We start from the raw sequence: 13,805 nt of genomic DNA, 5'->3' as shown, positions 1-13,805 counted from the left end.
TGTATTTAAATAACATTAGTCATGCTCATTGTTATTCTTATACTTTGATGTTTCAATGCAATTTTCTTAATATTCTTTTTGGATATTCAAAACTCACTATAAAATTGCATCAATAATAATCATTTTTAATGATTCTTTAGTTGTATTCACATAAATACAATCATTTTTTTTTTTGACAAATATAAAACATTTACTTCAGGAAATGTTTGTCAAAATCTATATCGATATTAGATTACTTTTCATTGTCCTCAAAGAATACAAGAACATATATATAAATATGTATTCATCTCTTTCATTATATATCCATCAACTATATAATGAATATTACGTTTGCATAATCTTCAGGATATATGCAAGATTTTATTGAGGACGCATAATCATCAGGATATATGCAATATTTTATCGAGGATGCATAATCTTCGGGATATATACAATTTTTTATCGATGATGCATAATCTTCAGGATATATGCAATATTTTATCGATGATGCATAATCTTCAGGATATATGCAATATTTTATCGATGATGCATAATCTTTAGGATATATGCAATATTTTATCGATGATGCATAATCTTTAGGATATATGCAATATTTTATCGATAATACATAATCTTTTGGATATATGTATAATTTATATAGATTTTCTCTATCATATCATAGGCACACATATATTGTAAATATTATGAATGATAAGAACATAATATATATATATGAAATTAATAATAAATATATAAAAACATATACATACATATATAATATATAGATATATAGATAAAAAGAAAAAAGAAAACAAATGATTCTTGAAATTGTTTCAGTCAGATAAGTATATATATAAATATATATTTAGTGTATCATGACTTTGAAACAATTCAAGAACTTTAACAAAATACTTACATTGGGACATAGCATAGACTCATGCTTGAAGCTTGGGCAGAGACTCGTGCTGATAACGTGTTATAAAATAATATAAAGTAGAAGAGAAGAAAGAAGAAGATGATGAAGAGAGAAAGAGAAAGTGAATGAGAATTTCTGAGTTGTTTATTCCAATGGGGTAAACCCCTATTTATACAAATACAAGAGTGAGATATTAAGAAACTAAGAGAAAGGGAAACTAAGAAAAAGGGAATGTTGATTACATTAATGGTAATAAATAAAAGATTTGGACATCCACATAATTAATACTATTTATAACAATGTGATAGTTATAAAAATGAAAAATCACCATTAATAGTTAACTATTAATGAAAACAATACTAACAAAAATATTATTTTAAGAATTATATTGTAATAAATTAATTATCTTTCATTAGCAAATAACATAAAAAATAGAGAAAATTAAATAAATTCAAAATAATAATAAAAAAAAAAATAAAGAACATAAAGAATATCATATGACTTATGTTGTAATTTCTTTTATATATATTTATTATATTTATAAATAAATAAATTATTATTATAAAAAGAATATAGACTCTTGTGTATTCTTTTATATAAATACATATATTTATAGATATAGAATATCAAAACCCATCTTAGACATCATGGCACAAAGGAAAGACCATTCCACCCGATTGTACGCTTTACTAAAATCAAGCTTCAAAGCCATAAAACCATCTCTCCCAGCTTGATTTCACTTCAGGTAGTGCAAGACTTCAAACGCTATCATAACATTGACCGTGATTAATCGGCCAGGAATAAAAGCACTTTGGTTCAAGGACACCACTTAATCAAGGAGATGCTTCATAAGATTAGTCATAACGGTCGTAATGATCTTAGAGAGAACATTACAAAGAGATATAGACCTTAAATCACTCGTGCGGTCAGGATATTTCTTCTTGGGGATTAACACCACATTAGTATCATTAAGGTCCATTGGCATCACCTGAGTGCGAAAGAATTGTTGTACCATGAACACTACATCATGACCAACAATATGCTAATATTTTTGATAGAAATCTAAATTCATACCATCAGGACCTGGGAATTTATCAGGATACATTTGAAAAAGCGCCACCTTAACTTCACTTTCAGTAACCGGCCTTAGAAGCTCTTCATTTTGACTATTCGAAACAGACGTAACCACACAATCTAATACATCTTCCCAATCTGACAAACCCACCATAAAAAGCTCCTCAAAATACTTTATCATAACATTAGCAAGACCAGTGTCCCAAGAGACCATATTACCGTTATCATCACGCAAACTAGTAATTTGATTATTTCTTCTTCGCTTACTAGAAGTGGCATGGAAGTACTTACTGTAAAAACTCATTCATTGAATAAAAATTTACAATTTTAATATTCTAGTTGTTCTAATTTCTTTGCTCCATTTGTCATTTTGCTAAGCAAAGAAAATTACCTTTTGTGTTCAATCATAATATTGTCAAATCCTATTTTGATATGGTTCATATAGACATTTGGGGTCCCTATTATGTTCTAACTGTTGAGAGTTTTAGATATTTCATTACTATTGTGGATGATTATTCTAGATATACTTGGATTCATCTTATTAAAGATAAATCTAATTCTTAGAATGTTATACCAACTTTTATCCAACTTATCAAAACCCAATACAATGATAATATTAAAAGAATTCAATTTGATAATGGCAAAGAACTATAATTCCCTAAATTGTGCACTTCTCTTGGCATCATACATCACCATATGTGTGCAAACACCTCAATAAAACTGTATTGTTGAGAGGAAACATCAACACTTGTTGAATGTGGCTAGATCACTTCTTTTTTAGTCTCACATTCCTTTATCTTACTAGTGAGAGTGTGTGAATACTGCAATTTATCTCATTAACAGGACACCTACTCCAAATCTCAAACACAAGTCTCATTTTGAAATTCTTAATTCTAAAGCTCCCAATTATGATCATCGTAGAGCATTTAGTTGTTTGGCCTATGTCTCTACCTTAGGGGTTGCTAGAACTAAGTTTGCTCCTTGTGCTGTTACTTGTGTTTTCTTAGAGTACCCCATGGAGATGAATGCTTATAAATTACTTGACTTGAATACTAATAGGATTTTTTGTTCTAGGGATGTTGTGTTTCATGAACATATTTTCCCTTTTGTTTTTGCTGGAACCATATCACCAAAATCTTTTGATTTTTTTCCTATTTCTACACCACATCATCATGCAGATACCTCCATGTCTGCTCCCCCTATTGCTACTTCATTTGAATCTAAAACCCATGACAATCATGAGTTACAATTCCTTCTACTCATAGACTTGTTAGAAATACTAAAAAGCCATCTTATCTAAATGACTATCATTATTTTTTGTCCACTAACAGTGTGTATTTTCAGGTTTCTACCCCTATTACTAAGTACCCCTTATCTGAAGTTCTTGATTACATCAAGTTGTCTTCTAAGTTTTGAGCTACTGTGTTAGCAATATCAAGCATATATGAGCCTAAGTTTTACAGTCAAGCTAAGGGTATTCTGGTCTGGGATAATGCTATGGCTTTTGAAATTCTTTCTCTAGAGGCTAACAAGACTTGGATCATTGTTACTCTACCTCCTCATCAACATGTTATTGGATGTATGTGGGTTTATAAAGAAATATAATACAGATGGCACTATTGAAAGATACAAACTCAAACTTGTGGCTAAAGGATACAATCAATAAGAAGGAGTTGATTACATAGACACCTTTGCTCTAGTTGCTAAGTTAGTTTCTATCAAATTTATTTTGGCTCTTGCTGCTATACAAGGTTGGTTCTTACACCAATTAGATGTGAATAATTCATTCCTTCATGATGATTTACATGAAGACGTGTTTATGACTATACCTCAAGGGTATAGTCCTAAGGGGGAGCTACCACCTCGAGTTGTTTCTAAACTTTAAAAATCTTTATATGGCCTCAAACAATCTTCAAGGTAATGGTTTGAAAAATTCTCAACAGCTCTCATTGAGGAAGGTTTCAAACATTCTGCCTCAGATCATTCCTTGTTCATTAGACAAAATGGATCGAGTTTAATATTGTTGCTAGTCTATGTGGATAATGATATTTTGGCTAGCAATAATATCAAGGACTTAGAAGCTTTGAAAGTAAAGCTAAATGACAGGTTTAAATTGAAGAACCCCAGAGAACTCAGATACTTCCTCGGGCTTAAAATTGCAAGGTCCAACAAAGCATTTTTGTTTCACAAATATCTTATGCCTTGCAATTGTTAGAAGACCTAGGATTCTTGGGATGCAAGTCTGCAAATATACTTATGGAGATCAATTTAAAACTGAGCCAAGATGGTGATGACAAGCTTGTTGACCCTACTCTCTACAGGAAGATCATTGGTAAATTGCAATACTTAATCATAACAAGATCAGACCTAGCTTATTCCATTAATAAACTCAGTCAGTTCCTAGCTTCACCTAGGACCATTAATCACTTAAATGCAGTCCAAAGAGTTCTCCAATATGTGAAAGGGAGTCTTAGACAGGTGTTGTTCTACTCTGTTAACTCTAAGATTAAGCTCGAAGCTTACACAGATGCAGACTAGGCATCTTATATTGAGACTAGAAGATCCACTACTGGTTTTTGTGTATTTCTTGGCAATTCTCTCGTGTCTTGGAAGAGCAAGAAGCAACATATTGTGTCTCGATCCTTTGCTAAGGCAGAGTATAGAGCCATGGTTAATACCACATGCGAATTAGTTTGGTTGCTGTCATTACTTGATGAACTGGGAATTGAGCACCGTGAACCAGCTATTTTGCATTGTGATAACAAGGCGACTCAACAAATAGCTACAAATTCGGTCTTCCACGAACGGACTAAACACATAAAAATTGCATGCCACCTTGTTAGACAAAAGGCTCAAGAAGGGACAATTAAAACATTTCACATTTCTAGCAAGGAGCAGAATGCAGACATCTACACTAAAGCTCTACTGCGAACTCAGTTTCAAGCTCTCAAAGACAAAATAAGATTATATAATATATACACTCTACTTTAAGGGTATTAGATTAATGTAAGGTGTTATGTATGTGTTTTTGTTAGTTAGTGAGTTGAGTGATAGGGTTAGGTATCCTATTTGTTGTTCTAACTAATTCTTTTTTTAACTCCTCTTGATATTGAGTGTGTATATAAACACATATGACACTTTTCAATCTAACAAGAATTCAACACAGTTTTTATTCACTTCTAGACACCAAAATTATCGGATGTCATATAATTTAGAAAATAATATCGTTAATCAATTATAAGAGTGTTACTTATAAAGAGTGTTGAATACTACTGATACCTAATAATAATACTCTTATATTATTGGGGTTTTAACACCACATACTGATATTCTATAATTTTTTTACATTTTTAATGTGGAGTAGATTTTTTTTTCCAGAAATATTGTGTAAGTTTTATATTGTATATTGTGTTAAGTTTTCACGGTTTTCCATAGTTATTTTTAAGTTGTTCCAGTATTATTTTAATTATTTTGTTTTGTTATTTTACAGTTATTATATAAAAAAAAAAAATTGTAAAAAATTTCATATAATAGTAAAAATACAAACTTTTGTCCAAAATCTTTTTATAAAAACCTCTATATTATTATGCTCCTATGTATGTGATCCTACTCCTGAGATGAGACTGACTCCATCTCCATCTACGTACAACTGAACAATAAAACAATTTCAGTTATAAGAAAAAAGAATAAAACAATTTCTTTGTCGTTTATGGTAAAAGACACAATTCTTCCTCAACAAGTCTAACGGTAAAGCCTGCATATGAAAATTAATAATTAAGTAAAGGATAATAACAATGGCAATTGGTAAGTAACTAAGAAAAATGAGTAGGACTACTACTAGTGTTAGTTTAATTAGTGAGTACACAAAGCAAAAGATTCAATTCAATAATATCATCCTAACAGTGATAGTACATTCCAATTTCACGTGGATTTTGAGATTTTGATTTTGGGGAATATTTTGAAAGATATTTTTCTTTTTATATTTCATTATTCATCAGAACCTTCAACAAAATTACAAGAAAAAGAACATAAAAATGTGTGAAATAGTTAGTTCCAAGTTTCAACATTATTTTTAAAAAATAAAAAATATAAAAATAGGTAATAAATGACAAATATGACAAATGTTTATATAATTGATCATCATCTATATTATTAAGCTTTTGGAAATGATTAGCCAAAAGACAAATTACAGAGCAATTTTCAAAGGAGTAAATTTATTTAAAAAAAATATATATATTGTTAATATATATATAATTATATATACATGTTAGTTTTTTTTTTTGGTTTTTTTTTAAAAAAAAATGCCAACCCAGTGTGATCCAATATCAACCCACCTCCAGCAAATAAAAATTGAAAAACACCCCTTGTGGCCAGAGTGGGACATTATATCAAATTCCAAGTATTTGAACACTTTTAGGTTTGATATTATATATTATAAATATATATAAACTTCCCAACTCAAAGTGGTGAAAAAATCCCAATAGCTTTTCTACTCTAATTTTTAAAATACTTATTAAAATTTATTTTTCTTTATTTTACATCAATTTTTACATTATACGACCATATAATTTTTTTTATTTTACACTACATCAAATAAAATATTTTATCTTTACATATTTAATTACTTAAATTAAAAGAAAAATTAGAAAAAATACTAAAAAAGTACTTAGTAGGAGAGAGAAAAAAAACAAAAAGACAAAAATTAAAAAATATTATCAAAAAATATATGAAAAGGCTTTAAAGCTTCTCTACATAGAGATGAGTTTAAGGATCTCTATTTTAAAGAATAGGTTTGAAAGAGTTGATGGAGCTACTTTTAATACCGTTTTCTTTATAATTTTTAAGAATGTAAGGTGGCGTTTGGTTAGGAAGAATGAAAACATAAGAATAGGAATGAGAATGAGAATAGGTTTAAGAATAGAATGAAATAAAATTTAAAATACATTAAAAAATTATTAAATTTTTTCTCATCATGCATTGGAATAGTCTTTCCTTCCATTTTAAAATGAAATAGTAATTCTACTAAAATAGTAAAAATATCATTCTATCGGAATAATATTCCAATATTTTAATATGCATCCAAACAAAAGAATGAAACAAAAATTGTTTCCTTTAGACTATTTTATTCTATTTCATTACCTCTAACCAAACAGTACCTAAGAGTTTAAATTGGGAGTGCTTTAAGTTTTGTCCATTTGCTTTTGTTTTATTTGAAGAAATTGTCAAGGCCTAGCTACCTTCTTCATGCTTCTGCTACCTCTCATAACCCTCTATAACATCAATTTTATGTCCTTAATTTCATTGGGAAGTACTCTATTCTCATGCTATTTTTAAGTTGTAGTTTAGTTTCTCAATGGGATTATAATTATTATTTTGAATAATACTAATTATAATGGGTTATTATAACTTTGTATTTTATGTAATAGTTTTAAATTCTAACACTTGTGTAATTTGAAAGTGATTTTTCAAGAGAGATGCAATGCATTATTAAGTAATCATCACATCATACAGCCAACTACATCGAGATCACACTATCATCATTCATCAACTAATAGAACACCATAATAAATAAAAATAGCAATAAATAAATATATAAAATTGACTTTGTGGACTGTCTTAAAAGGTGTCACATTCAACACTAGAGAAAAATACACTTAAAACAAAGGACATATATATATCAAATGGTTCATTTGATTAACAGTAACTAATAAATTGTTATCTTTTGAACATGTCTTCTTGCAAAAAACAAAAAAAAAAAGTAATTTACACATTGATATGTAGCTATACGAATAAATAATATGTGAGCATAGAAAATTCATATGGCACAGTTTCTGATATACATATATTTAATATTGTAATTGTTAGTTGGAAACACAATTTCCAAACCCCAACGTGCATTCAATGCTTTGCGTTATCATCATTAACAATGTATATGTACACAACCTTCTATACTCTTTGTATCAAAATCAACATTATTGAACAAATATATATGTAATTAATAATATTACTTATCATAACTTCTTCGTCATCTAGTGTTGAGCAAGCCAGCTAAGTATTAGATCCCCCACCAACCACTCAAAATTTCACAGTTGACCTTCAAAATATTTCATAAAAAGTAAAATAAATAAATAAAGATATGCATAAAAAGAAATCGCCCATCCCACATGTATATATGTATATATGATTGTGAATCGTGATTATTAATTTGTATATGTAAAAAATGACATTTTTACTCTTGTTCTTTACTTGTAATAGAGCTTAGAAGTTAAAATCTCTTGAAGAAGAAACAAACAAGATTAGACAATAGAGCAAGGCAGCAAGAAAAAAAAAAACTATGTTGGATAAGACCATCTCCTATATTTTAAATTAAATTTCGCTCAAAATATACTATAAAATAATATTTAACTTAATTTTTGTATTTATACTTTAATGTACAATATATAAATTAGTTATAAAAGTTACTATTAATACTCATTAAAAATATATAAAACAATTAATTAATTTTATTTATATTATTTTAATAACTTATAAATATAATTTTTTTTATTAATGAATAATATTAATTAGTGACAAATAAGTAATTAAAAATATAGTATTTATTGTGAGCTAAAATTTAGCACATGTTATTTTTTGTTTGGTACAATTTTTAGTTTGGACCAAAATAAGTATTTTACATCGCTATTGAAGTTAACTTTTAACAGATATTTTAAAAAATAGCAATATACTATATTTATACTCTCTATTGTAAATATTCTAAATGCTATCTGTGATTAAAAAAAATGTAGCTAAACTGTTGATAATTTTGTTTTATTAATTGATATTAATCAAAGTACTGAAAATTCCTTAAAAGGATAAAAACAAAATCAAAGACTTGCTAACAATTCAATACATTTTTCTTTAGTTTTTTTTTTAATAACAAATAATTGCTACTGAACGTTCATTAAAGATAATTAACAATTATCGTGGAGACAAAATCTTACTAGGAGTTATTACTCTGATTTTGATGGAGTAATAGTTGAGTAATAACTCCCATTTTGCGTCAATGCTATAAAGGCTCAAAAAGATATGTGCGGCTGGTCCTTAGTGAAACACCTAGCCAGTCGAAATTTTATTGCCATAAGATTAGAGGGCACAATAATTTCTTTGCCTCATAAGAATCACAACACAAAAATATACATAACTTATAGAGAATAAATAAAAAAACCAACATAAACATTAACCCTAGCCCTCATTGCTCTCTCTCTCTCTCTCTATATATATATATTGTTTTCATTCTTTCTTTCTCGCGAAGTAGTCAATGTTAACACAGATTGGTTATGGTTATAAGTTTTATCGTCCAGGATTGGAAGCTATAAAACTCGAGAGAAGATACTGAAAACTTAGTGAGGATCCAGAAAGTCATGTGCAGAAGATCTGGTAGAATTCGGAAGGTACTTCCAAATAAGTTTATACTTTGTATAGAATGTCTCTCCTAGATAGCTTGTTATTAATCCGGAGGTACACTCCCAGACAGTTTACTGCCAGTCTTGAAGGTTCATCTGAGAATGAAATCTTGTACGTATTTGGAAGGCTTGTGTGCTTATAGAGCTTTCAAATTGTTCGTACTAAAAATGCATATTTGAAGATGAAGTGAATTTTTTGTTGCTGGTAATGAATTGGATCATTTAAAGCGGGGTAAATGTGCCAGAATGATTTAAGAGATATTTTTGGTAACATTGTAAATCTATTTATAGCTATAAATATGATTGCTGCTGTTCCAACCGAGATGTATTGCATTGCACATAGCTTGAACATCGTACTCGTTAAATTTGATGTTATTTTTTTTTTCCTGTTTTACTGCTTATTTCATTACTTGAATCTTGAGACCTCTTGATATATTATTTCTTGATTGTATTAAGTATTTGTTAGTACTATAAACTGAATCCTAAGTGATTGATTGATTGTTTTCATTTCACACAATAGTAATCGTGCTGTGATTATGCAACTTCACTAGTTTTCTTTCTCTAATTTGTGAAGAAGTAATAAAACACTTAGTAGATTAGATTAATAAAACCATAAATTCTTACACTTACTAATATAAGTGTTTACACAATTACACTAAAAGCCAGTGTAGATTACAACAAAACAAGGCAAAATAGCCTTGGGATTAAAGACAAACAATTCATCCAAATTGGAGTAAACTCCGACAGCTCCGGCCACCGAGTCATACTCCTCCATACTTCCCTCCATATTCTTCTTCACTCTCCCGGCGATCACCCTGCAAACCAGCATTGCCCTCTTCTCACCTTGGTTTCCCCCCGCCTCTCCCACGTGGTCGTGCGCTTTTCCGCTCGTCGCCGTCGTCAGTATACCCTTTCCGAGCCCTTCTCCGGTGGGTTCTCCTGCGACCTTGAACCCGTTCTTTATAATGCTACAAATGTTGCATTGTGGCATCGAGTTGCAGAGATTGGAAGAGCCGTTCAAGCCGAGGGAGCACATGAAGGTGGCGCAGTGGAAGCGGAGGAGCTCGTTCCCGTCGGCGATGCATCGAGGGTGCTTCTTTGGGAGCTTGGTGGCCTTGGCTTTAATGGCTTCTCGATACTCCTCGAACTTGGATATGGTTTTCTGGGTATTGTGAACTTTCAGTATTCGGTCGATTTTGCATATTGGGGCTTCCTTTTTGAGCCAGCTTGATTGGAATATGATCTCTACTATGTTCTTGCTTGTATCTTCCGGACCCAATTCAGAAACTGTGGATTTATGACAAATTAAAATGTTAAGAGGAAATTTGACTTTTTGAATAAGGGAACTGCGTTTATAGCTCAGAAAATCTTGATTAAATCAGTTGAAATTTACTTGCTTAAACAGGGTTGCAATTGAATTTTTGGATTTACAATGTAAATTGAAGTAAAGGGTATGGAAATAAGAGGTAGAAAAGATCAAAGAGATGAGACAAGTATTTACCTGCATGCCTAACAGCTTGATGAAGCTCCAGATTTTCAGCTTTCATGAAAATCTCTCCACATTCAGGACAAGTACAGATGGTGGTCCTAAGAGAAGGGTCTCTTGTGAATCCAAGAACAGGATCAACCACCATTCTGCATTCATAGCAACCAGAGAATCTCCTAAATGGCATTCCTCTAAAAGATCCACCTACAGAAGAATTGGAAGAGACAGATAATGAAGAAGAGGAAGTTGAAACAACTCCATTGAGTTCATGTACTGGAGCTTTCATGGATGATCTGTTTGAAGATTCATTGTTGGGTAATGTTGAGCCCATTGAAGCTTTTTTCTTGTGGAGTTCAGGGGAACCTGTTTCAGGCCTGTGCATGACCTTTGTGTTGCTGCATAGAGAGCCAGAACACTTCATTTTCTTGTTTTTCTTTGCATTTTCCTCTATTGCTTGCTCTTGCTCTTGCTTTTGTTTTAGCTTTTGCTTTTGCTTTTGTTTCAGCTTCTGCTGATGCTGTTGTTGTTGCAGCAGCAGCTGCTGCTGCTTCTTTTGTTCTTCTGGTTGTAGTGTTTGAGAATATTTGCAAGTAAGTAAATCTCTCACAACTGCCCAAGAAGGAGGCTTTTCTACCTTTTGGGATTCAAGTTTCTGGCTTTGGTGGTGAGTTTGTTTGCTGGGCTTCTTCTGATTTTTTTGCTTAGCCATTGTTGAAGACATGGAAAGAAAAGACTGGATTTCTAACAAAGGAAATGGTGCCTTGAAGTGGTTTTACTAAGAGTAGTTTCTCTTTCTCATATGGGTACCTCCGGAGAGTATGTGCTGAAAGAGCTGTGGAAGATTAAGAGTGTTTAGAGTAATATGAGTACAAAGAGAAGGTTTCTATGGCTTTTGTAACAAGTGATTATGGTTTAGGGTTATAAATTTAGGGGCTTTAATTATGTACACAGTATTGTTTGACATGTATAAATTGACTGCTACGCAGTTCAAGACAATGTATATAATATAAAACAGTTGCTATTTAGTAATACTAGCACTAATTCTTAAAATTTATTACATTAAATTATATAAAAATTACTACTTAATTAATTACACGAGTATTATTATTGAACACTAATAGTGCTTAACACCTCTAAAAATGTGGTTTTACGATTGGCTAATAATACTTCTTAAAAATTATTATATTACATTATAAAAGACCCAATACTTAATTAGACAAAATAACAATATTAATATATAAAAAAGTACTAAACATTAATAATACCTTTTAATATTTCTCTAATTACACTAATAATAATATCTAGACATCAGCAGTGCCTTCTCAATATAAAAATATCCAATTTCGATTCGTTTTTAGAAGAAAGAGATGTGTGTCCCCACTTTGGACAAGACAAACTTTATTGCTCCATAAATTAGGTTCTTTTTATATTTCACATATATATAAATATATATATATATATATATATATCTTTAATGAAATGCATTACTGTGCAATGCATGCTACATGGTTCAAGTCCTAACTTGTTTCTATTCATAAAAATTTAAAGCTAGTATAATGTCAGCCTTTAATTTAAAACCTGTTCAAATATTGCTTTTTGTCTGTCTAGATATCTTTGATAGTATTGTAAATTTGTGTGTATCGTGTTAGCTCGACCTATATTATATTATGTTTTCTAAAATACGAGTCGTGTTATATTATGTCAATATTTTTAAAGGGTACACCTGGTGTTTTCGTGTCGTATCTAATTGGTACTGTGCTTTACTCGTACTGATTCGTTTTTATAGTCAGACTTAAATTCGTGCTTTATTTTTTTACATTTATTTTTACAAATAATGAGTCAATTACTAAAATATAAATTTATCATAACTTTAATTATATTCATATAATTTTTCAATAATATTTTACAGATAATTATATTAAAAATAATTAGAGTTATTATAACTTAAATATATACTTATAAATACTCAAATTTTTATATTTTTCTTTGTAAATTAATTACTATATAGTTTTAATTTTATATTTTCTAATAATTTTAATTATAAAATTATAATATTCAATTTTATTATCATTTTAACTTACTTGATAAATACTTATCTATTTATTATTATTATAGTGTTTTTAATGTAATGTATCATGTCGTGTTTTTTGAGCTTATTTCATGTCGTATTTTTCGAGTTAGTTTATTCGTGTTTATATACCGTGTCATTTGTAATTTTTATGTCGTATCGTGCCAAAGCTTATATTTTTTTATACTTGGTTGTGCTCATACCACCTAAATTCGTGCTAGTTTCGTGTCATGTCAAAAAATCTAACTCATATTTACAACACTAATATTTAATATAAATAAATTGGATAAACATCATACCGGTACAAAAGAACTTGGAGAAGAGAATAAAGATTAAAGCAAGAGACCATTTAAGCGAATCGTTAGAAAGGGTGCTAAATAATTAATGTTACAAATTTGTATAGAATGGAAAAAAATAAATACGCTATAAATTATCTATTGTTTTAATTTAATCAATTAATGATTCTTTATAGATGGTCTTCATCGAATAGGGACAAAATTATCGTTTTACCCATCAATGTATTTTGTCCTTAAAACACTTAGTTTCTTATAAATAATATTTTAGTAAACTAATATAATTATTGATCTAAGAGCTCTCCCATTCATGCATTTTAGCCAAGACTTCTAAACACTTATAGAAATTATAGATTCTATTTCTATGATTAGCACTCTCACTCAATTGTATTACCGTGTTGCCAAGATGCAAGTACGCACTAATTCTATTGGTATGCTTATAATGAACAAGTCAAAGGACTCGTGCAATACAGTTAAGCTAGAACTTAACCATTTCAAGATTAAGATCATTGATCTAAGATCAACTAAGTGATATTCACTTAGAAAA

At 29.8% G+C, this 13,805-nt stretch overlaps 1 protein-coding gene across 1 annotated transcript; it reads right to left on the bottom strand.

Annotated features, from left to right (window-relative positions):
• Positions 1-9,976: 9,976 nt before the first annotated feature.
• Positions 9,977-11,918, bottom strand: LOC115697242 (uncharacterized). The gene is made up of 2 exons (XM_030624172.2): positions 10,913-11,918; positions 9,977-10,698 (listed from the first exon to the last, which is right to left on the bottom strand). Exons 1-2 carry the CDS (start codon positions 11,616-11,618, stop codon positions 10,067-10,069), a joined length of 1,338 nt encoding a protein of 445 aa, XP_030480032.1. The 5' UTR covers positions 11,619-11,918; the 3' UTR covers positions 9,977-10,066.
• Between the last annotated feature and the right edge of the window lie 1,887 nt (positions 11,919-13,805).

The sequence above is a fragment of the Cannabis sativa genome, chromosome X, assembly GCF_029168945.1.
Source record: "Cannabis sativa cultivar Pink pepper isolate KNU-18-1 chromosome X, ASM2916894v1, whole genome shotgun sequence".
Lineage (NCBI taxonomy): Eukaryota > Viridiplantae > Streptophyta > Magnoliopsida > Rosales > Cannabaceae > Cannabis > Cannabis sativa.
Note: the sequence above shows the minus strand (reverse complement) of the source record. Positions and strands in the feature narration are given on the sequence as shown.

Bases quoted from the DNA above. Each gene is read 5' to 3' on its own strand.
- LOC115697242 (XM_030624172.2), bottom strand. From the start codon at position 11,618: ATGTCTTCAACAATGGCTAAGCAAAAAAATCAGAAGAAGCCCAGCAAA. The intron at 10,699-10,912 runs GTAAATACTTGT...ATAAATCCACAG, and splicing joins TCAAGCTGTTAGGCATGCAG to TTTCTGAATTGGGTCCGGAA.